This window comes from Nomascus leucogenys, chromosome 2, assembly GCF_006542625.1.
Source record: "Nomascus leucogenys isolate Asia chromosome 2, Asia_NLE_v1, whole genome shotgun sequence".
NCBI lineage: Eukaryota > Metazoa > Chordata > Mammalia > Primates > Hylobatidae > Nomascus > Nomascus leucogenys.
The window spans coordinates 75,887,766-75,911,055 of record NC_044382.1 but is presented as its reverse complement, the minus strand read 5'-3'; the positions used below and the strand labels follow the sequence as shown (position 1 = coordinate 75,911,055).

General features: G+C 48.6%; 1 protein-coding gene across 1 annotated transcript; it reads right to left on the bottom strand.

Annotated features, from left to right (window-relative positions):
* Positions 1–1,256: 1,256 nt before the first annotated feature.
* On the bottom strand, positions 1,257–4,741 carry ZG16 (zymogen granule protein 16). Its single transcript, XM_003281978.3, has 4 exons — positions 4,710–4,741; positions 3,698–3,762; positions 3,382–3,514; positions 1,257–2,951 (listed from the first exon to the last, which is right to left on the bottom strand). The coding sequence occupies exons 2-4, from the start codon at positions 3,753–3,755 to the stop codon at positions 2,636–2,638; spliced, it is 507 nt and encodes a 168-aa protein (XP_003282026.1). The 5' UTR covers positions 3,756–3,762; positions 4,710–4,741; the 3' UTR covers positions 1,257–2,635.
* Positions 4,742–23,290: the final 18,549 nt, after the last annotated feature.

The window sequence follows — 23,290 nt, the reverse complement described above, 5'->3', positions numbered from 1 at the left end:
ATATTGTTCAAACACACGTTTTACAATCAATTTGTTAGTTAATGCAATCATCACAGGGTCCTGAGGTGACGTACATTCTCAGCTTACGAAGATAATAGGATTGAGATTAAAATAAAGACAGGCATAAGAAATTATAAGAGTATTATTTGGGAACTGATAAATGTCCATGAAATCTTCACAATTTATGTTCAGCGACTGCAGTAAAGACAGGCGTAAGAAATTATAAAAGTATTAATTTTGGGAACTGATAAATTTCCATGAAATCTTCACAATTTATGTTCCTCTGCAGTGGCTCCAGCCAGTCCCTCCGTTCAGGGTCCCTGACTTCTTGCAACAGTTGGGCCACCATATCTGTTTATAGAACCAACTGGATGGAGATTTGTCATAAGGGAATCCTCCCTCCTCACCACGGTGCCCCTGCCAAAGAAGAGGCTGGGGCTCTGCAGCTGCTGAAGTCACTGGATAGGCTGGGATAGATAGTCCCAATGCAAGCCAATGGCATTGATTAGGGAATCACTGACGAATCAGAGCATGATGCTGTGTTGCGTTTCAGGTAGGGATGACAGATTTCTTGCCAGTCCCACTGCACATGAAGGCTGGTTGAGCCCTAGAAGATCATACAGGGAACTTCAACTCCTCATTTTGCCTACAAACAGGTTGCTATGTTGCCCAGGCTGGCCTTAAACTCCTGGGCTCAAGCGACCCTCCTGACTTGAGCCCCAAAGTGCTGGGATTACAGGTGTGAGCCCCCTTGCCCAACCACCATATCCTTTCTTGAGCCAACTGCATGAAGGTTAATGATAAAGAAGTCCTCATTCCCCACCACAGGGCCCCTGCCAGAGAGGAGGCTGGGGCTCCGCAGCAGCTGCAGTCACTGGGGCAGACATATTGCTAGCCCTGTATTGGCAGTGATGAGGGATCCAGCACTGTAACTGATGAGTTAAAGGACAGCATTGGGGTACAAGAGGATGGCACTAAAACTGGTGCCTGTGTTTCCCAAGAGGCAGAGCAGCTCTTGTCTGTCACAAAGACCAGCTTCCTCAGGTAGTGTGTGAACCTGCCTGATCTGATGCCCAACATGATGGGTGATCCTTTCACCTGACCTTGGTCCACAGACTCTGCATCTCCCTGCCATTGTCTGCTGATTCTCCACCCAGTCCTCCGTGGTGTTATCAGGTGCAACGCTAAATTTAGGTGTCAGCTGGTTTCCATTTTGTTAGGTATAACATATGTGACTCCATTTTGGTACTGATAACATTCCTTTTTTTTTTTTTTTAGATAGAGTCTCACTCTGTCATCCAGGCTGGAGTGCAGTCGCGCTATCTCAACTCATTGTAACCTCTCCTCCAGCATTCAAGTGATTCTCATGCCTCAGCCTCCCAAGTAGCTGGGATTACAGGTGCCTGCCACCACACCTGGCTAATTTTTGTATTTTTAGTAGAGACAGGGTTTTATCATGTTGGAGGCTGGTCTCCAACTCCTGACCTCAAATGATCCGCCTGCCTTGGCCTCCCAAAGTGCTGGGATTACAGGTGTGAGCCACTGTGCCCAGCCATATACTGATAACTTTCACAAAACTAACATATACCTTCACTCGTTTTAATTTTCTTCCCTTCTTAAAATTTCTTTCCCCAACTGCATAAACCATCCTCTTCCATCTCTTTTGAGACCTCATCAGTGATCTTTCAGAATCTCCAGCCTCTTTCTCTTTCTTCCTCTTTATCATGTGAACATGCTCGTGACTCTCCTGTCTAGGATTTTAAAAAGACACAAAACCCTTGTTCCTTACACCCCCGATAACTGACTTGCCTATTTCTGGCAAACTAGAGCCAAACTTCTTGAAACACTCGATTCTTGCTGCCTGTGTTTTCTCACCTCCCATTCATTCCTTAATGAGTTCAGCCTAGTGTCAGCCTCCCCCAGTCCACTGTAACCTTCTGATGGCTAAAGCCTAAGAGCGTAGTGTGGGCAGGGTTTCCACTGCTGAGAAGGTGGTGGCTTCCTGAGGAAGGAGGAATCCCAGATCTGAGAGGGCTTAGCAAGACACCCGGGCTCATGGGTAGAGGTGAGGAGGAACTGGGCCTGGTAACAGGGCAGGGTCCTCGGGCACAGACTTCAGCTAAGTTTCAGGAGTTAGGTAGGTTCCAGGAAAGAACAAAGGCTAATGGTCCTGGCCACCCACACACAGCAAGTGAGTTCAGCACTTTCTCAAGGGGAGGACCAGGGGTGAGGAGAGCTGGAGAGTGGGACATCTGGGGTTTTGGTATAAGCCACAACTAGGCCTTCCCCTCAGACCCATGACTCCAGTTTGGATCAATGTTCTAAGGAGCTGTCCTTGAAGAGCATTGATGCAAGCCAGAATCTCATCTCCTCTTGATAAATTATAGCACAAAGCCCATGATTCTTACGCACCTCTCCCTCATCTTCCCACTCTTCCAGACAGATGTCCAAAGCCAGCCAGAAGTGAGATTTGCACGTCCCTGGCTGAGTCAAGAGGCAGATATCCCAGCCACAGATGCCCCCACACACACTAGCCTTAACCATATTTTTTTATTGAGCCATTTGGATGGGGGTTAGTGATAAGGGAGTTGAGTTCTTACTCCTCATCACAGTGCCCCTGCCAAGGAGAGGAGGCTCAGCATTTGCTGCAGCTACTGGGGTACACATCCCAGTGCAGGCCAATGGCATCGATGACGGAACCAGACCGGCCACTGATGAAGCGGAGCACGGTGTTGGGGTGCAAGGGGACGGCATTGAAACTTGTGCCACTGTCTTTCCCAAAAGGCAGATAGCGGCCCTTGTCTGTCACAAATACCAGCTTCTTCAGGTACGACTTGTACTTCCCAGAAACCTGGATCACTGATTCCCCAGGGTGCAGAAAGATCTCCTCCAGGTCTCCGTTGCGGCCACCCACATAGTCACTCCACACCGTGCCATAGCGCACCTGGAGACTGAGGAAGAGGGGAGGAAGGAAGGAGAAAGAAAGGTGATGATAGGGATGACAAGTCTGCAGCTAGTCCTACAGACTGTGAAGCCTGGGTGAGCCCTGGAAGATCCTACAGGGAACTTCAACTCATTTTGCCAACAAAGAGACTGTGTCACCCAGGCTGGAGTGCAGTGGCACGATCTTGGCTCACTGCAGCCTCAACACCCTGGGCTCAGGCAATCCTCCCGCCTCTCCCTCCTGGGTAGTTAAGGCTACAGGTACTCACCACCATGCCCAGCTAATTTTTTTGTTTTTCTTTGGTAGAGATGGGGTCTTGGTATCTTGCCCAGGCTGAGCTAGAACTCCTGGCCTCAAGCAATCTGCCTCTGCCTCCCAAAGCATTGTAATGACAGATGTGAGCCACCACGCCCAGCCAGGAATTCAAAGAATCTTACCCTACGATGTAGTATTTGTTGACTCGGACCCGGAGGGCAGTGATGGGGCCGTCCAGCTGGTTGCCAGAATGAGAGAATCGCTTTCCACCACCACCTCCATACTCTCCACTATAGGAGGAAGACCTGGCCTGAACTGGAGGGGCAAGCAGGAGTTGGAGGGAGAAATCTTCCAGGAGTTCAGTTTCTCTGCACCACCCCTGTTCCTCCTACAACTCAGCTCCCCACCCCAAGCCAGCCTCCAAAAGCCTTGGCCAACAGCAGTGCCCAAGGCTGCCTTCCCAAGTTCCCATTACCAGGCTCCTGGTATCTCACTTACTGGCAGCATCGGCAGAGGCTGAGGCACAGAGAAGGGCTAGGAGAGTGACTATCAACATTCTGGGGCTGGAGTGGGAAGAAAAGAGCAAATGAAGATTCACCTTCCTTGTTGACTTGATTGACCCAGGCACTCCTGACCTGCAGCTCAGACCAAGGCTTTTTCGTCCTTCAACTTAGACCTAGCAGACCCAGTCTTGAGCTTAGAAATGACTGTCCATAGCCTGTGGTCCTGTTCCTCCCTGGTGCTACCTTCTATGTCCCTGACCCCTCCAGCTCTCCCTGGTCTGGCTGTAGCCAAGCCCTCCTCTTTTCTCTCAAGCCTGAAGATGAACCCTAACTATCTGGATTAAGCCTTATTCCATCCTGGCATAAAGCAGAAAAGTTTTCTGAAATCAACCAAGCCCAGGTACATTTGGGTTGGTATGGCCATAGCCAGGAAAGGAGTTTTCTAAGGAGGGAGTAGAGGACCTCTCCCAAGCAAAGAGATGGCTGAGTTTGCCGAGCCCAGAGGCTGAGCAAAGAAAGTCTCACCATCCGTGGTGAATTGGCCTGGCTTATGGGGCACCTAGAGCATGCTTTAAATCCCTGGCATCCACCTGGTCTCAAGGAAAGAAGCATTTTAGAGGTGCCTCTATGTCACCTGGGGAGCAAAGTTGGTGACAGAAGGGACTGTGCCAGCACCAGTATCCAAGCAGTGCTGGTGGAACTAGGACAGACAGAGAAGTTGCAGAAGGAGTCGGGACCAGCTCAAGATATTAGACCCCAGGTGCCTGGTCTATGTGTCACTATTATTTTCTCCACTAACAGACATCTGGCCATTTCCATTCTCCTGAACATCCTAGGTGTCCCCAGTCCTTCAGCAGAGACCTAAACAGCTTTGCACCTAAGATTAGTGCAGACCCAGAAGCCCCAATTAACTCAAGTCTTTCCTGCCATTCCTTCCAGGCATCCTCTTCGCCAGCTCAGATTTGAATTCCCCCAACTCAGATTCAGGCATCTCTGTCACCCCTCACCTGACAGTTTCAGATGCAAAGCAGCCCCTTGGAAACTTCCAGATGTTTTATACCAGGTCCAAGCCCTCCCTCTGCCCTTTATTGTGTGAACCTCACCTCCTGAGCAAACATGAGCAACCTCTTCGGATCAGGTGTCAGGCAGGGTCTGGAACACCTTATCCTGCCTCTCCCCCATAGTCAACAGATATTACAGCATAGGGTAAGATTCTCTGAGTTCCTGGCTGGGCATGGTGACTCACACCTATCATTACAATGCTTTGGGAGGCAGAGGCAGATCTCTTGAGGCCAGGAGTTCTAGCTCAGCCTGGGCAAGAGTGTGAGACCCCATCTCTACCAAAACAACAAACAAAAACAAAAATTAGCCGGGCATGGTGACAAGCACCTGTAGCCTCAACTAATCAGGAGGGAGGTGGGGAAGATCACCTGATCCCAGGACGTTGAGGCTGCAGTGAGACAAGATCACGCCACTGCACTCCAGCCTGGGTGACAGGTGGCAAGGTGGAGTCCACTCTGGGCCAAGTGCCGTATACCAGGAAGAACATAGTAAACTTAAGGTCACCACCAGAAGCTCTGGGTGGGCAAAGTAGCTTATCACCTCTAGGCTTGGTAGGTGCTCTCACCTGAAATCTGCCATCTGTCAGGGCAAACGGAGCCCTTCCCAGGCATTCGAAATGTGGATTCTCCCAGAAAGGGAATATATTCCCAAAATCTTATACTTAGGAGTGCTGACTATTTGCCAGAAATTTTTTTGTTTCCCTTTTCTAATATTATGAAAAATCAAAGCACATATAAAAGTTTAAAGAATTGTACAGTGGCTGGGTGCGGTGGCTCACACCTGTAATCCAACACTTTGAGAAGCTGAGGCAGCTGGATCACCTGAGGTCAGGAGTTTGAGACCAGCTTGGCCAACATGGTGAAACCCCATCTGTACTAAAAATACAAAAAGTAGCTGAGTGTGATGGCAGGTGCCTGTGATCCCAGCTAGTCAAGAGGCTGAGGCAGGAGAATCACTTGAACCTGAGGGGCAGAGGTTGCAGTGAGCTGAGATCACACCACTGCACTCTAGCCTGGGCGACAGAGTGAGACTCCATCTCAAAAAAAAAAAAAAAAAAAAGAATTGTATAGTGAGGCTGGGTGCAGTGGCTCATGCCTGTAATCCCAGCACTTTGAGAGGTCAAAGCAGGAGGACTGCTTAAGCTCAGGAGTTCAAGACCAGTGTGGGCAACATAGGGAGATCTTGTCTCTACAAAAAATAAAACAATTAGCCAGGCATGGTGGTGCACACCTGTGGTCCCAGCTAGTCAGGAGGCTGAGGCAGGAGGATCACTTGAGCCCAGGAGGTTGAAGTTCAGTGAGCCGTGATTGAAACATCAAGTCTCAAAAAAAGGGGGAAAAAAAAAAGAATTGTGTGGTGAACACTCATATAACCACTGTATAGATTCTACTATGGTTGATATTTTGCTGTAATTGCTTTTTTTTTTCTTCTTTTTGGAGACAGAGTCTTGCTCTATCTCCCAGGCTGGAAGGCAGTGGCGTGATCTTGGCTCACTATAATGTCTGCCTCCCGGGTTCAAGCGATTCTCCTGCCTCAGCCTCCTGAGTAGCTGGGATTACAGGCGTGCGCCACCACGCCCAGCTAATTTTTGTAATTTTAGTAGAGACAGGCTTTTGCCATGTTTGCCAGGATGGTCTCGATCTCTTGACCTCGTGATCCGCCTGCCTCAGCCTCACAAACTGCTGTGATTACAGGCGTGAGCCACAGCGCCTGGCCTACATTTTTTTTTCTATCCACTCATCTATTTATCCCCAATATGCCAAACCCTTCCCAAACCATTTCTCTCTGAGAAGGATGACTGGGGCTGCAGGTGCACAGTGAACACGTGCCTATTGCCCCACAGGGAACAGAGTCAGTCCAATGGGAAGTGCAAAGCTGAGGATCCGAAGGTCTACAGGTGTTCCTCTGGGGGTAATTCTGGGCTTTGGGCCCTCAAGTCTCCTGGCTTGAATGAAGCCATGGCTTCATTCCATACCATGGCCGAATCTTCCTGGGGCTGTAGGCCACTCAGGGCCATTGCTTCTTTCTTAGGTCTGTAACACCCCCAGGGGTGATGTCATAGATATTTTTTTCTCTGTATGCCCTTCACTTTCAGGACTGATTCCTCTCTGCCTAAAATCCCTAGGACTGACTCCAGGGACCTAGTGCCTGACCCCTCCTGGACTGGCCCTCTGACCTCTCTGAATCAGGAGGTCCAAGAAGAGGGAAGGATGGAGGACTGGAAGGGGCTGGAATAAGTGCTGTCAATTACAAATGACTAGTCAGGCATTCAGAGCACCCCACCCCTCACAGGTTTACCATCTGGGGCCAAGGACTCATCCCAGATAGCAAAGGCAGTCCCGCCCTGAGGATCTGGAAATGGGGGGGAATCCAGGGTGGTGAGTTCTGGGAGTGAAACAGAACAGCAACCAAAGATGCCACGTTCACTCCTCCCTTCCCCTCTCTTTTTCTCCAAGGTCAGTGTCAGCACATCCTGCTGCTATAACTTTCATCTCATTCCAGCCATTTTGTTTTGTGTCTCTCTCCCTCTCTCTTTCCCAGTGACTCTCCTTCCCTTTATGTCTTCATCTTTCCCTGCTCTGGGGAGGATCTTTCTTTCTTTCTTTCTTTTTTCTTTTTTCTTTTTTTTTTTTTTTTTTTTTTTTTTTAGATGGAGTCTTGCTCTGTTGCCAGGCTGGAGTGCAGTGGCGTGATCTCGACTCACTGCAACATCTGCCTCCAGGGTTCAAGCAATTCCCCTGCCTCAGCCTCCTGAGTAGCTGGGACTACAGGTGCACACCACCACACCCAGATAATTTTTTCTATTTTACTAGAGATGGGGTTTCACCATGTTGGCCAGGATAGTCTCAATCTCCTGACCTTGTGATCCACCTTCCTCAGCCTCCCAAAGTGCTAGGATTACAGGCGTGAGCCACCACATCCGGCCTTTTTTTTTTTTTCTTTTTTTTTGAGACAGAGTCTCACTCTGTTGCCCAGGCTGGAGTGCAGTGGCCCAATCTCAGCTTACTGCAACCTCTGCCTCCAGGGTTCAAGCGATTCTCCTGCTTCAGCCTCCCGAGTAGCTAGAATTATAGGCACCCACCACCATGCCTGGCTAATTTTTGTATTTTTAGTAAAGATAGAGTTTCACCATGTTGGCCAGGCTGGTCTTGAAATGACCTCAGGTGATCCACCCGCCTTGGCCTCCCAAAGTGCAGGAATTACAGGCATGAGCCACAATGCCTGGCCTAAGTTTTTTTCTTTATATTCCTTCTCTCCATGCCTTTTTCCTTCTGCCTCTTCTTCCCTTGTCCCTACATCTCTCCCAAGCTCTCTCTCTAGCTCTTTCTGCTCTCTAATCCTTGCCTGTCTTCTTCTGTTTAGGGACAGACCACCCCTAGTCTGTGACGAAACACAGGAAGTCAAAGATGGCAGCTCAGAGAGGTCGAGGTGGGCACCTTGGAAGGACGCCCTCATGCTCCCAGGCATGACACATCCAGGACCCTCAGGACAGAGGCGCCCACATTTGCCACAGCTCCACTCCGTTGCACCCACACTGCCTGTATGGAGATCCAGCATCTCCTCCATTGCCGGAGACTGCTCCTCGTTCCACTATAGCAAGTCTTCAGTCTCCAGAGTGCAAGAGATGCTTTCCTATGGTGGGAGGGGTCTCAAGGCCCATTTTCTGTCCATCCCAGAAACAAGGAAAGCTGCCCTATCGCTAATGCTGGCACCTCTAGGGCGCACTCTGATATGGGGACTGAGGCAGAAGGAAGAACGTGAAGGCAGTGAGACGACAGGCCCCCATCTCTGCTTCTGCCTTATCAGATCCTGTTTGAGCCACTTTACATTTAACCCACTTGCCAGCTGTGGGCCTACCTGCCCCTTTTAAACTCTAGATGAAGTTGCCTTAAACCTCATCCTGTACCCGGGCCTAGACGCGTGAATGTCCAGAGCCCTTCCAGAGCTTTCTGCCACTCAACAGAAAGCAACTCAACACATGTTTTTCTTGTTTGTTTTTGTTTTTGTTTGCTTGTTTTTTATTTTTATTTTTTCAAGATGGGGTCTTGCTCTGCTGCCCTTTCTCGGCTCACTGCAACTTCCACCTCCCAGGTTCAGGCGATTCTCCTGCCTCAGCCTCCCAAGTAGCTGGGATTACAGGCATCCACTATCACGCCTTGTTAATTTTTGTATTTTTAGTAGAGACGGGGTTTCACCATGTTGGCGAGACTTGTTTCTAACTCCTGACCTCTTGATCCACCCTCAGCCTCCCAAAGTGCTAGGATTACGGGCGTGAGCCACTGTGCCCGGCTCAACACGTTTATCAAGCATCTCTACATTGGAGGCACCATTCTAGATGCTGAAGAGACAGCAATGAGGAAGAATCAACAGCCGACCTCAAGGAGCTGTAGGGCCAAGGGAAAGCTTCCTCTCTGCTCTCTAGCCCTATAAAGGCTCCCTGAAAAGGAACTGACAATTGGCAAATTAATAGGAGAAAAAGGTGTACAAAATTTATGTCACATGTACAAGCACAAGGAAACCACAGGAGAACGATGACCTAATAACCCAATGTGGTCCAGATGCTTATGTAGCCGCCTTCTTCACAGGGGAGGGGAAATGGGGGTGCAGCAATGTTGAGAGGTAGTATGTGATTTTGTAGGGAAATGAATGGGGCCAGGTGCAATGGCTCACACCTGTAATCCCAGCACTTTGGGAGCCAGAGGTGGATGGATCACTTGAGGTCAGGAGTTCGAGATCAGCCTGACCAACATGGTGAAACCCCGTGTCTACTAAAAAATACAAAAATCAGCCAGGTGTTGTGGCACATGCATGTAATCCCAGCTACTTGGGAGGCTGAGGCAGGGGAATTGCTTGAACTAGGGAGGTGGAGGTTGCAGTGAGCCGAGATCGCACCATTGCACTCCAGCCTGGGCAACAAAAGCAGAACTCTGTCTCAAAAAAATAGCCAGGCGCAGTGGCTCACGCCTGTAATCCCAACACTTTGGGAGGCCGAGGCAGGCGAATCATGAGGTCAGGAGATCAAGGCCATCCTGGCTAATGGTGAAACCCCATCTCTACTAAAAACACACACAAAAAAATTAGCCGGGCATGGTGGCGAGTGCCTGTAATCCCAGCTACTTGGGAGGCTGAGGCAGGAGAATCACTTGAACCCAGGGGGCAGAGGCTGCAGTGAGCAGAGATTGCACCGTTGCAGTCCAGCCTGGGCCACAGAGCGAGACTCCGTCTCAAAAAAAAAAAAACATTAGCTGGGCATAGTGGTGCACACCTGCAGTCTCAGTACTTGGAGGACTGAGGTCGGTGGATTGCTTGAGCCCAGGAGTTTGAGGCTGCAGAGAGTTATGATCATGCCATTGCACTCCCGCCTGGGTGACAGAGCGAGACTCCGTCTCAAAATAAATAAATAAACAAAAAAATAAAAAAAATATTTTAAAAGGAGAAATGAATGGACCCGAGAGATAGGAATTAACTTGTAAATGATTCTCTTCGGAATTTGAATAAGCCCGAGAGACCGACTATCTTGTGAAAAAGTCTATCTATGTTTGGTCACATTCTTCAGTCTTATTTTCTGCCATAATGAGGTTATCTGCCATAGATAATGAGCTGGAAGTGTGATGAATTTGGAAATAATGAAGAGAGGAGGGTGGCTGGAGGGAAATGAGGGAAGCCGACCCGTGAGGCCTGGACAGCAGCCAGTGGGCAGAGGTTGCAGGGCCTCGGAGGTGTGGTCAGGAGTTTGGCTTTTTTTTTTTTTTTGGAGATGGAGTCTCACTCTGTCACCAGGCTGGAGTGCAGTGGCGCAATCTCAGCTCACTGCAACCTCTGACTCCCTGGTTCAAGCGATTCTCCTGCCACAGCCTCCCGAGTAGGTGAGATTACAGGCACGCGCCACCACGTACAGCTAATTTTTGTATTTTTAGTAGAGACGGGGTTTCGCCATGTTGGCAGGATGGTCTCGAACTCCTGACCTCGTGATCCGCCTGCCTCGGCCTCCCAAAGTGCTGGGATTACAGGCGTGACCCACCACGCCCGGCCTGGAGGAGTTTGGCTTCTTTTCTCACAGTGAGGGGAGCCATGGAAGGGTTTTGAACAGAGGGGTACATGCTCATATTTGCATTTTAGAAGGATTGCTCTCTCCTGATTTTGATAAAGTGGAGGAGGGACTTGGGCAGGGTAAGAGTGGAGACAGGCATGGCAGATGTGGTGTGACCTTCTCCCCTCTCCTCTAGAATTCCCCTGAAAGCTCCTCCCTCTCTCAGGTGAAGCAGCTTTGCCCTCTTTTCAAAGTTTTGATGCAATTTCAGATCTATGGTGGGGATCTGCCTCTCCACCCCCACCCAGAAGGTTTCCTACACCTGTGGCTCATGCCTGTAATCCCAGCAATTTGGGAGGCCAAGGCAGGACGATAGCTTGAGGCCAGGAGTTTGAGACCAGCCTGGTCAACATAGCAAGACCCACCCCCATCCCCACAAAAACTAAAAAACTAATTTAAAAAAATTATTTGAGGGCTGAGCACTGTGGCTCATACCTATAATCCCAGCACTTTGGGATAGGCCAAGGCAGGCAGATCATTGAGGTCAGAAGTTCGAGACCAGTGTGACCAACATGGTGAAACCTTGTCTCTACTAAAAATACAAAAATTATCCAGGCATGGTGGTGGATGCCTGTAATCTGCTGCAGCTATTTGGGAGGATGAGGCAGAAGAATGGCTTGAACCCGGGAGGCAGAGGCTGCAGTGAGCAGAAATCACACCATTGCAGTCCAGCCTGGGCCACAGAGCGAGACTCCGTCTCAAAAAAAAAAACATTAGCTGGGCATAGTGGTGCACACCTGCAGTCTCAGTACTTGGAGGACTGAGGTCGGAGGATTGCTTGAGCCCAGGAGTTTGAGGCTGCAGAGAGTTATGATCATGCCATTGCACTCCAACCTGGGCAACAGAGTAAGACCAGGTCTCAAATAAATAAATAAATAAAAATAAAATAATAAAAATGTTTTGGCCAGTTGCGGTGGCTCACACCTGTAATCCCACCACTTTGGGAGGCAGAGGCTGGCAGATCACCTGAGGTCAACAGTTTGAGACCAGCCTGGCAAACATGGTGAAACCCTGTCTCTACTAAAAATACAAAAATTAGCCAGACGTGGTGGCAAGCACCTATAATCCCAGCTACTTGGGAGGCTGAGGCAGGAGAATAGCTTGAACCCAGGAGGTGGAGTTTGCAGTGAGCTAAGATCACGCCGTTGTACTCCAGCCTGGGTGACAAGAGTGAAACTCTGTCTCAAAAAAAAAAAAAAGTTTCAAAATATATTTCCAAACAGTGGGAGATCTGTTTCCTGAGAAAAAAACATTATCTGCTTCCTATTTATACACTGGTCCTTGGTGCATGCTGTGCATGTTTTCATTTGGACGAAGGGTCTGATGGCATGAGCGCTGCTTTTCTGTTCACTCTTAGTTGCTCCAATGAATAAAGTGTAATGGGCAGAAGTGACTTCACCAGGTTGCCAAGGGGATGGCAGCCTCCAGGTTATTCAGAGGGGACCACCACCACCCTGCACCGCCACCCACCCTTCTCACAGGAAGGCCTCAGCTCTCTTCTCCTCCCAGCTCCTCCTCTTCAAATAGAATTCATCATTCCTTTCTTTGGCTTCTGTGTGTTTCCTACATTACTCTGTTATGGTTCTAATTACCCTGCGCTGTAATTTATCTGTTTACATGTAAGCCTTCTCCACTAAACTGAGAGCTCATTCTAAGGCAGGGGCCATGGCTCAGTCATCTCCAAATTCCCAGCATCTGGCATCACACCTGGTACAGAGTAAGCATCCATGGATGATTGTCCAATGAATATAGCACCTTGGGTCCAGGCTACAACGAGACTTCTACGAACCGTTCCTCCTTTGTCTTTCCTCACCTCTCTGTCTCTCTTCTTGCAGGGTTGGTAATGGGTTTGCTTTCTTATTCACTTTTATTTATTTTTTTCTTTTTTGAGACAGGGTCTCACTCTGTACCTCAGGCTGGAGTGCAGTGCCACTATTACAGCTCACTGTAGCCTCGACTTCCTGGGCTCTGTTGATCCTTCCACCTCAGCCTCCCAAGTATCTGGGACCACCCCCAGCAAATTTTTGCATTTTTACTTTTTGTAGAGATGAAGTCTCACTGTGTGGCTCAGGCTGGTCTTGAACTCCTGGGCTCAAGTGATCCTCCCACGTCAGCCTCCCAAGTGCTGGGAATACAAATGTGAGCCACCTTGGTTGGGAAACCTCAGGGCAGCTTGGGTGGCCACAGTAGTATGAGAGAGGCCGCAGGGGCTCAGATTCAGGGTAGGTAAGGGTACATTGTTAATCATTTTTTAAGCCAGAAACCTATAGCCATGTACCAAGCATTTGTGGACAGAATGTTATAAAGAGATGTTAAGTAAAGTTATGGGAGGCTGTTTTTCTGGCCTGAGCTCCTGAGCTAGACCCCAAAAGACCAAACCAAATTGGAGTCACCCATGCTAAATGCTACATAATCAAACTGAAACTTCAAAGAAAGCAGAGAGACCCCAAAACAGACCAGGTTTTTCCTCCTGAAAACAAATTCCAGCATAATAAGAAACTCCCCTCTGCTCCAACCCATCCCAAAAAAGTAACCTGGAATAACGAGGTTTTTTCCTATTGCTCTATTTCCTTATTCCCACCTTACAACACCCAGTGCTCTGTTTCCCAGTGGGATTTTAGACCAAAAAAGTCCATTCATGATGGTGACAGAGTGACATCAATGCCTAAAGTTTTTATCAGTCTCTCAAAATTGAAAGTTGGCCCAGAAGAGATAATTGGTTTTCTTTGTTTTGTTTTGTGTTTTTGAGACTGAGCTTAGCTCTATCGCCCAGGCTGGAGTGCAGTGGCACAATCTCTGCTCACTGCAACCTCCACCTCCTGGGTTCAATCCATTCTTGTGCCTCAGCCTCCCAAGTAGCTGGGATTATAGGCACCTGCCACAATACCCAGCTAAATTTTGTATTTTTAGTAGCGATGGGTTTTCACCATGTTGGCCAGGCTGGTCTCGAACTCCTGACCTCAGGTGATCCGCCTGCCTTGGCCTTCCAAAGTGCTGAGATTACAGGCATGAGCCACCGTGCATGGTCAAAAGAATTGTTAAATTAAGTTTAGCCTAAAGCTGCCTCCTTACATATTTTAATTTAGGCCTAAAGGTTTCTCCTCACCTAGTGGCCTAACTGGACATGTAAATAGGCTATAACCTTCTCTTATACCAATCACAGAGTTTTGGCCAATCACAAGTGGCCAACTGTTCAATCCATGTTCAAATAAGGCAAGTGCCACACCTTAACCAATCTGGCTATTTCTGTACCTCATCTCCATTTTCTGTATGTCACTTTCCTTTTTCCGTCTGTAATTATTATCCAACCATATGGCAGCGCCAGAGTTTCTCTGAACCTATGCTGGTTCAGGGAGCTGCCTGATTCGTGAATTGTTCTTTGCTCAATTAAACTCTATTAAATTTAATTTGTCTTAAGTTTTTATTTTAACAGATACATGAGTTTAACACTTGGCTCCAGCCCTTACCTACCATGTAACCCACTGAGCTTCAGTTTTTGTTTTTTGTTTTTTTTGAGATGGAGTCTCGCTCTGTTGCCCAGGCTGGAGGGCAGTGGCGTGATCTCGGCTCACTGCAACCCCCGCCTCCCTGGTTCAAGCTATTCTTCTGCCTCAGCCTCCCGAGTAGCTGGGACTACAGGCAAGTGCCACCACATCTGGCTAATTTTTGTATTTTTAGTAGAGAAGAGGTTTCACCATATTGGCCAGGCTGGTCTCCAACTCCTAACCTTGTGATCTGCCTGCCTCGGCCTCCCAAAGTGCTGGGATTACAAGCATGAGCCACCGCACCTGGCCTGGAGCTTCCGTTTTTTCATCTGTAAATTGGAGATAATAAGACCCACCAATTTTTGTCAACCTCTTGGTACAGGCCTGGCATGTGGTAGGTAGTGAGTGAAATGTTTAATTCTCCCTTCAGATTTTCACGAAATACTCTCGTCTTTCTTTTCGGCCTCTTTCAGATAAAGATCTGGACAGCCTTTATCTTACTCACCTACCATTAGCTATATTTCATGGGTTATCTTGAGTAGATACTGGAGATCTCGCCAAATGCATCGTAAGACTGGAAGAAGAATTTTGTGTATGTTGATTTGGACAACTGAAGCTCCTGGTTTTAATTTTCTGTTTTTTGTTTGTTTGTTTGTTTGTTTGTTTGTTTTTATTGTGGTGTAATTTACATGGTAACTTTAACTTTGGAGTTTTTGCTTCACAATTTCCACATCTACTGAATTGCTTTGCAACTGCAATCCTTTGGTTTTGACCTTTGTTTAATTTATTCCCCCTTTGTTCCCTTTATTAGTTTTCCTCCTCAGAGGAGTGATCACTGTCTAGAACATATGACAATGTGATATTCTAAGGCATCAACTTAAAATCCGGAGATCTGGCCAGGCACGGTGGCTCATGCCTGTAATCCCAGCACTTTGGGAGGCCAAGGCAGGCAGATCACTTGAGGTCAGGAATTTGAGACCAGCCTGCCAACATGGTGAAACCCTGTCTCTACCAAAAATGCAAAAATTAGCTGGGCATGGTGGTGGGTGCCTGTAGTCCCAGCTACTTGGGAAGCTGAGGCAGGAGAATGGCTTGAACCTGGGAGTCGGAGGTTGCAGTGAGCCGAGATTTTGCCACTGCACTCTAGTCTGGGGGACAGAGTTGAGACTCCATCTCAGGAAAAACAAACAAACAAACGCGGAGATCTACAAATTTGGAGAGGAGACATTATTTCTTATCAGGGGTTGCGGTAGTAGCGTGGCCATCTTGACAGGCTGGGAAGTGTAGCCTCTGGCATAGATCATTTTGAGGGAGAGAAAGATGAGACAGGAATTTATGCTGAATGGGTTGACAAGGTGTACGTATTCAACAGGTTATAAGAGGACCTATGAATATTCATGAAGGGCCACCATGCTCATAGCCTGGTGGACTGGATAAAAGCCACTGCTAAGTGTGTTGGCCAGGTACAGTGGCTCACGCCTGTAATCCTAGCATTTTAGGAGGCTGAGGTGGGTGGATCACTTGAGCTTAGGAGTTCAAGACCAGCCTGGGCAACACGGTGAAATCCCATCTCAACAAGAAATAAAAAAATTAGCTGAGCATGGTGGTGAGCCCCTGTAGTCCCAGCTACTTAGGAGGCTGAGGTGGGAAGATTGCTTGAGCCTGGGAGGTTGAGGCTGCAGTGAGCTGTGATTGCACCACTGTACTCCAGCCTGGGTGACAATGTGAGACCCTGTCTCCAAAAAAAAAAAACAACACATATATTTACCCTCAGAAGGGAACTGCCCAACTTCCCCTGTAAACACCAATTGGAGCACCCCTGATGAAGCAGCTGATATGCTTTGTATACAAGTAATGTGCATCTGGCTTTGTGGTGACAGGAATATTCACCCACTGAATATGCCCATTACACAGGTTATGATAAATGCTGTGGTCATAAGAGGGCCCCTTCTCTATGGGCACCCCATGTTACTCCTGCAGAATCTACCAGCTCCTGAAGCCTTATCTTATAGATGCTGATAAAAACATCAGGTTAGGGCCAGGCGTGGTGGCTCACACTTGTAATCCCAGCACTTTGGGAGGCCGAGGCAGGCGAATCACCTGAGGTCAGGAGTTCAAGACTAGCCTGACTAACATGGTAAAACCCCGTCTCTACTAAAAATACAAAAATTAGTCAGGCATGATGGCAGGAGCCTGTAATCCCAGCTACTTGGGAGGCTGAGGCAGGGAGAATTGCTTGAACCCGGGAGGCAGAGGTTGCTATGAGCCGCTACTGTACCACTGCACTCCAGCCTGGACAATAGAACAAGACTCCACTCAAAAAAAAAAAAAAGACAAGACATATTAAAATGTGCTTAGCCAATTGTCAGGGACGTAGAAGACAAAGAATCTAATATGGCCGGGGCAGGCTGGGCACGGTGGCTCATACCTGTAATCCCAGCACTTTGGGAGGCCAAGGTGGGTGGATCACCAGAGGTCAGGAGTTTGAGACCAGCCTGGCCAACATGGTGAAAACCTGTCTGTACTAAAAATACAAAAATTAGCCAGGTGAGGTGGTGCATGCCTGTAATTCCAGCTACTTGGGAGGCTGAGGCAAGAGAATCACGTGAACCTGGGAAGTGGAGTTTGCAGTGAGCCAAGATCACGCCACTGCACTCCAGCCTGAGCTACCGAGTGAGACTCTGTGTCAAAAAAAAAAAAAAAGAACAAAAAAAACGAAAGAAACAATTATGTCCAGGACAGTAGCACAGGACTGGGGATGTTTGGACAGAGGAGAAAGATCAGCAGTGGGTACACAATGAACACATCTTCCTTTGCTTCCGGAGAAAAGGATCAGGACAGCTGGGGCTGCAGGCCCTGGAGGGCTCACTACCCTGGGGACAGGAAAAAAGGGAGGCAGTTGTATAGATCCAAGGTAGAAGATTTATGGGTAGGGTGTGGCCGACAGACCAGGCTGGCAAAAGCAGTCGATAAAGTGAACATCACAGAGGAAGCCAAGTAAGGTCAGGGCAGATGAGTCCAAACGGACTCCAGGTTGCAGGATCCAGTGCTGTCAGATGGGCTGGCAGGTGCAGCGGGAGAAAAGAGAGGCTTGGTGCCCAGGGAACGTGATGGCCAAGGCAGAGCAAGCCTGGATGGTGACCAGGTTTCAAGTGGGTCCCTGAAGTGGAGGAGCGGGGAGCGGGTCCCTTTGTGGTCTTTCAGAGATGACAAGCAATGCTGGGTCAAGGTGAGAGGAAAGAAAGCATTGCGTACCCACTTTATGAAGTGGTTTATCTAAACTAGTATTATCCAGGCCAGGTGCAGTGGCTCACGCCTGTAATCCCAGCACTTTGGGAGGCCAAGGCAGGTGGATCACTTGAGGTCAGGAGTTCGAGACCAGCCTGGCCAACATGGTGAAACCCCATCTCTACTAAAAATACAAAAGTTAGCCAGGCGTGGTGGCACACGCCTGTTATTCCAGCTACTTGGGAGGCTGAGGTAGGAGAATCTCTCAAACCCGGGAGATGGAGGTTGTAGTGAGCCGAGATTGCGCCACTGCACTCCAGCCTGGGCAACAAAGGGAGACTCTGTCTCAAAAATAAATAAATTAATTAAATTAAATTAAAATAAATAAATATTATCCCCCTGACAGCTATTCACGCTGGGAATTAGTGAAAAATAGAAATTCAGACCCAAATTAAGTAGTTGCTAAGACTCTCACAGCTAGTAAACAGAGAAGCTCAGATTTAATTTTAGGGCTAACTGGTTGCAAAACCCAACTTGTTCCACCCCGGAATTCCTTCAGAAAGGTGGCACTTGGGACCTTTCTAACTCATTCCCATTGTTTTTCTCACCTCTCAAGTTTGGAATCTTGACAGCCAAGGACAGGAGAGACCTGGCCAGTCTGGGCCAGTGACGGAACTCTCCTGATCTCAGCTCTGACTTTGTTCCGTGCTGACAGCAAGAAGCCCCTGAGTAAGGCTGGAACTCTTAGCTGCGTTAGGACCCCCTGCAGAGGGGTGAGGGTAATGGGAAGAACAACAGGAAGCCCTGGACCCTCTTCTTGAAGATTTAAATGTCTCATGGGGCCAAGCGTGGTGGCTCACATCTGTAATTCCAGCACATTGGGAGGCCGTGGCAGGTGGATCGCCTGAGGTCAGGAGTTCATGACCACCCTGGCCAACATGGTGGAACCCTGTCTCTACTAAAAATACAAAAAATTAGCTGGGTGTGGTGGCGGGCGCCTGTAATCTCGGCTACTTGCAAGCCTGAGGCAGGAGAATCACTTGAACCTGGGAGGCGGAGGTTGCAGTGAGCCGAGATCATGCCATTGCACTCCACCCTGGGTAACACAGTGAGACTGTGTCTCAAAAAAAAAAAAAAAAGTCTCATGGGATTAACATACTTGGTAAGTAATTCATTCAGTGGATGGAGGACTTTGGAGATGGTCGGATCGGGGTTCAGATTCTGCTCTGGCCAGGTACGGTGGCTCATGCCTGTAATCCCAGCACTTTGGGAGGCTGAGGTGGGAGGATCACTTGAGCCTAGGAGGTTGAGGCTGCAGTGAGTTGAGATCATGCCACTGCACTCTGGCCTGGGTGACAGAGCAAGACCTTGTCCCTAAAAAATAAAACAAAAAGGAGGTCTAGTGTGGTGGCTCACGCCTGTAATCCCAGCACTTTGGGAGGCTGAGGTGGGAGGATCACTTGAGCCTAGGAGGTTAAGGCTGCAGTGAGCCGAGATCATACCACTGCACTCTGGTTTGGGTAGCAGAGCAAGACCTTGTCCCTAAAAAATAAAAACAAAAAAAGGTCTAGTTTGGTGGCTTAAGCCTGTAATCCCAACACTTTGGGAGGCTGTGGCAGGACGTTTGCTTGAACCCAGGAGTTTGAGACCAGCCTGGGCAACATAGGGAGATCATGTGTCTAAAAAAATTTTTTCTTTAATTTAAAAAAAGAAAGAAAGCAAAAAATGACCCAGAATTCTGGTCACATAGGCGGAGGTGTTTTGGCTTCAGCGGCATGAGTGGCATGAGTATGGCAGGAAGAGAACCAGACATGGTCTCCTGGAGGACCTGCGTCACCTGTGTTGGTGCTTTTCCTTTTCCCTTTTTTTTTTTTTTTTTTTTTAGAGAGAGGGAGTCTTGCTCTGTCACCCAGGCTGGAATGCAGTGATGTGATCTTGGCTCACTGCAACCTCCATCTCCCAGGTTAAAACAATTCTTCTGCCTCAGCCTCCCGAGTAGCTGGGATAACAGGTGCCCACCACCATGGCCGGCTAACTTTTGTATTTTTAGTAGAGACAGGGTTTTGCCATGTTGGGCAGGCTGATGTCAAACCCCTGACCTCAGGTGATCTGCGTGCCTCCACCTCCCAAAGTGCTAGGATTACAGGTGTGAACCACTGCGCCCAGCCTGCTGGTGCTTTTCTTGCAGGAGGCTGGTGGCCTCCAGGCTTTTCCCAGTAGCCTGGTTTGTGGTAGTGTTTAACAGTGTGGATGAGGGAGGTGTGAAAGCTATCACTGCTATAGAAGTGTGAGTTCCGTGGAGAAAGTAAGAAGTGGATGAACTTAGCAGTTGTAAATTGGGCCACCCACAGTTCCTCAAAAAGTTAAACATAGATTTACCATATGACCCAGCATTCTACTCCTGGGTATATACCCAAGATAAACTGAAAATATATGTCCACACAAAAACTGGGACATCAATTTTCATAGCAGCATTACTTGTAACAGCGAAAAAGTGGAAACAACCCACATATCCATCAACTAAGGAATAAACAAAATGCAGTCCATCCATGCCATGGACAAGGAGCAGTGCAGTGGCATGGGTGAACCATGAAGCATCAGGCCACCGGAACCCAGCCAGACACAAAGGATTACAGGGCATTATTCCACTCATGTGAAACATCTAGAATAGATACAGCCACGGGGACAGAAAGCAGATGGGTAATTGCCAGGGGCAGGGGGTAGGAGATCCTGATGTTGCTGATTCCTTTTTTTGTGTATGTGTGTGTGACCCAGAGTTTCGCTCTTGCCGCCCAGGCCAGAGTGCAATGGTGCCATCTTGGCTCACTGCAACCTCTGTTTCCCATGTTCAAGCGATTCTCCTGCCTTAGCCTCCCAAATGGCTGGGATTACAGGCGCCTGCTACCACGTCCGGCTAATTTTTTTGTATTTTTAATAGAGACGGGGTTTCATCATATTGGCCAGGCTGGTCTTGAACTTCTGACCTCAGGTAATCCACCCCGCCTCCCAAAGTGTTGGGATTACAGGCATGAGCCAGCACACCTGGCCTTGATGTTGCTGATTCTAAGACCACACTCTGCATAGTGCCCAAGGTCCTACCCATCAGCAATGTCCAACAGAGCTTTCTGGAATAAATGCAGGCAGGCAAGCAATCCCTAAAACTGGGGCTTAGCCCAAGAGGGTCCTTGGCTTTGCCCAGAAAAGAATTCAGGGGTGAAATCTTCAGCAATCTTTTTTTTTTTTTTTTTTTGAGACAGAGTCTCGCTCTGTCGCCCCAGGCTGGAGTGCAGTGGTGTGATCTCGGCTCACTGCAAGCTCGGCCTCCCGGGTTCACGCCATTCTCCTGCCTCGGCCTCCCAAGTAGCTGGGACGCCTCCCGAGTAGCTGGGACTACAGGCGCCCGCCACCACACCTAACTAATGTTTTTTTGTATTTTTAGTAGAGATGGGGTTTCACCATGTTAGCCAGGATGGTCTCGATCCCCTGACCTCATGATCTGCCCGCCTCAGCCTCCCAAAGTGCTGGGATTACAGGCGTGAGCCACCGCGCCTGGCCAATCTTCAGCAATCTTTTATCGAACTGGAGCTGCTCCTTGCTGAGCAAGGCTAACTCATAGGCAGGGTGCCCAGAACCAGGCTTGTGGGTTGGTGGCAACTGTGTTTATATCCACTTTCAATTACATGCAAATTAAGGGGTGGGTTAATGCAAATCAAGAGGCAAGTTATTCAGAACTTTCTAGGAAAGGGGTGGTAATTTCTGGGTCATTGTATGGAAATGGCAATAGTCTCTGGGTCATTGCCATGGCATTTGTAAACTGTCATGGCGCTGGTGAGAGTGTCTTACGCTAATGAGCAATGAGGGCAGCTAGGGATGGCTTTTTTGGCCATCTGCTGGCCTGCAGGTTTTTCCACCTTATCCTTTTAGGACACAGAAACAGCTCCTGCCAGTTTCCTAGTTTCTTTTTGTTCTTTTTTTTTTTTTTTTTTTAATTTTTGAGACAGAGTCTGGCTCTGTCCACTGGCCTGGAGTGCGGTGGCGCTATCTCGGCTCACTGCAACCTCCGCCTCCCAAGTTCAAGCGATTCTCCTGCCTCAGTCTACAGAGCAGCTGGGACTACAGGCCAGCACCACCACACCCAGGTAATTTTTGTATTTTTATTAGAGACGGGGGTTTCACCATGTTGGCCAGGCTGATCTTGAACTCCTGACCTCAAGTGATCCACCCGACTTGGCCTTCCAAAGTGCTGGGATTACAGACATGAGCCACCATGCCCGGCCTCTTTTTTTTTTTTTTTTTTTTTTTTTTTATGAGACGGAGTTTCTCTTTCGCCCAGGCTGGAGTTCAGTGGTGCAATCTTGGTGCAATCTCCGCCCCCCGGGTTCAAGCAGTTCTCCTGCCTCAGTCTCCCGGGAAGTAGATGGGATTATAGGCACCCACCACCACGCCTGCCTAATTATTTTTGTATTTTTAGTAGAAACAGAGTTTGGCCATGTTGGCCAGGCTGGTCTCAAATTCCTGACCTCAGATCCACCTGCCTCGGCCTCCCAAAGTGCTAGAATTACAGGTGTGAGCCACTGCATCTGGCCTCCTGTGGAATTTCTCAGCCAATTCCATGCCCTTGCTGCTGCTGCACTCCCTCTCCTCCTCCCCACTCCAGGTCCTCATCCGTGTAAGAATCTGGCAGAGCCGGGTCAGGAGAGCCTAGGGATGATGAAATATGACCAGCCCCCACAGGCCACTCACTCAGCAGAGCCACCCTCACCCTCACACACCTAGTGGGAACCCTTGAAGTCGAGTGCTCCAATTACCAATTTCTATGCCATAAACCACCCCCAAACGTAATGACCTCAGATAGCAATACTTATCTTTCTCACAATTTGCACTGGGCAGGGCTCCGTGGGGGACAGCTCATCCCTACTCTATTTGGCACCAGCTGAGTGGCCTGAAGGCTGAGGCTGGAATCATCTGAAGACTGGCTCCTTTACATGTTATAGTTGATGCTGGCTGTCACTTGGGACCCTAGCTAGGACTTTAACCAGGGCACCCGCATGTGTGTTGGACTTGATGGTGGCTGGGTTCCAAAGGTGAGTACAGGGAGGAGAGGGAAAAGGGGGGGATAGAGAGAAAGAGAAAGAAAAGACAGAGGAAAGAGAGCTTTACCCCTTTTATATTTTCAACCTAGCCTTGGAAGTTACAGTGTGACACTTGTGATGCATTCTACTTGTGAGGATTCAGTCACTAAGGCCAGCCCATATTCAAGAGGAGGGGAATTAGACTTAATATTTTCAATAGGAGGAGTGTTAAAAATTTTGCAAACATGTTTTAAAACCACCATGTAGGCCAGGTGTGGTGGCTCACGCCTGTAATCCCAGCACTTTGGGGGGCCGAGGTGGGTGGATCACCCGAGGTCAGGAGCTCAAGACCAGCCTGGCTAACATGGTGAAACCCCATCTCTACTAAAAATGTAAAAACTAGTCAGGTGTGGTGGTAGGCGCCTGTAATCCCAGCTACTTGGGAGGCTGAGGCAGGAGAATTGCTTGAACCCAGGAGACGGAGGTTTCAGTGAGCCAACACAGAGCCACTGCACTCCAGCCTCAGCAACAGAGTGAGACTCCATCTCAAAAACAAACAAACAAACAAAAACCCACCATATAGACTCAGGAACCAAGAGTGCCAAGGACACAACTCCAAGGAGCATAACTATTTTGTTTTTTTTTTTTTT

What these genes read in the sequence shown, in the direction of transcription:
- ZG16 (XM_003281978.3), bottom strand. Translation starts at nt 3,755, where the DNA reads ATGTTGATAGTCACTCTCCTAGCCCTTCTCTGTGCCTCAGCCTCTGCC. An exon ending in AGCCTCTGCCGATGCTGCCA is followed by an intron (nt 3,515 to 3,697) that starts GTAAGTGAGATA and finishes TTGCCCCTCCAG; the next exon opens with TTCAGGCCAGGTCTTCCTCC. An exon ending in AACAAATACTACATCGTAGG is followed by an intron (nt 2,952 to 3,381) that starts GTAAGATTCTTT and finishes CCTCTTCCTCAG; the next exon opens with TCTCCAGGTGCGCTATGGCA.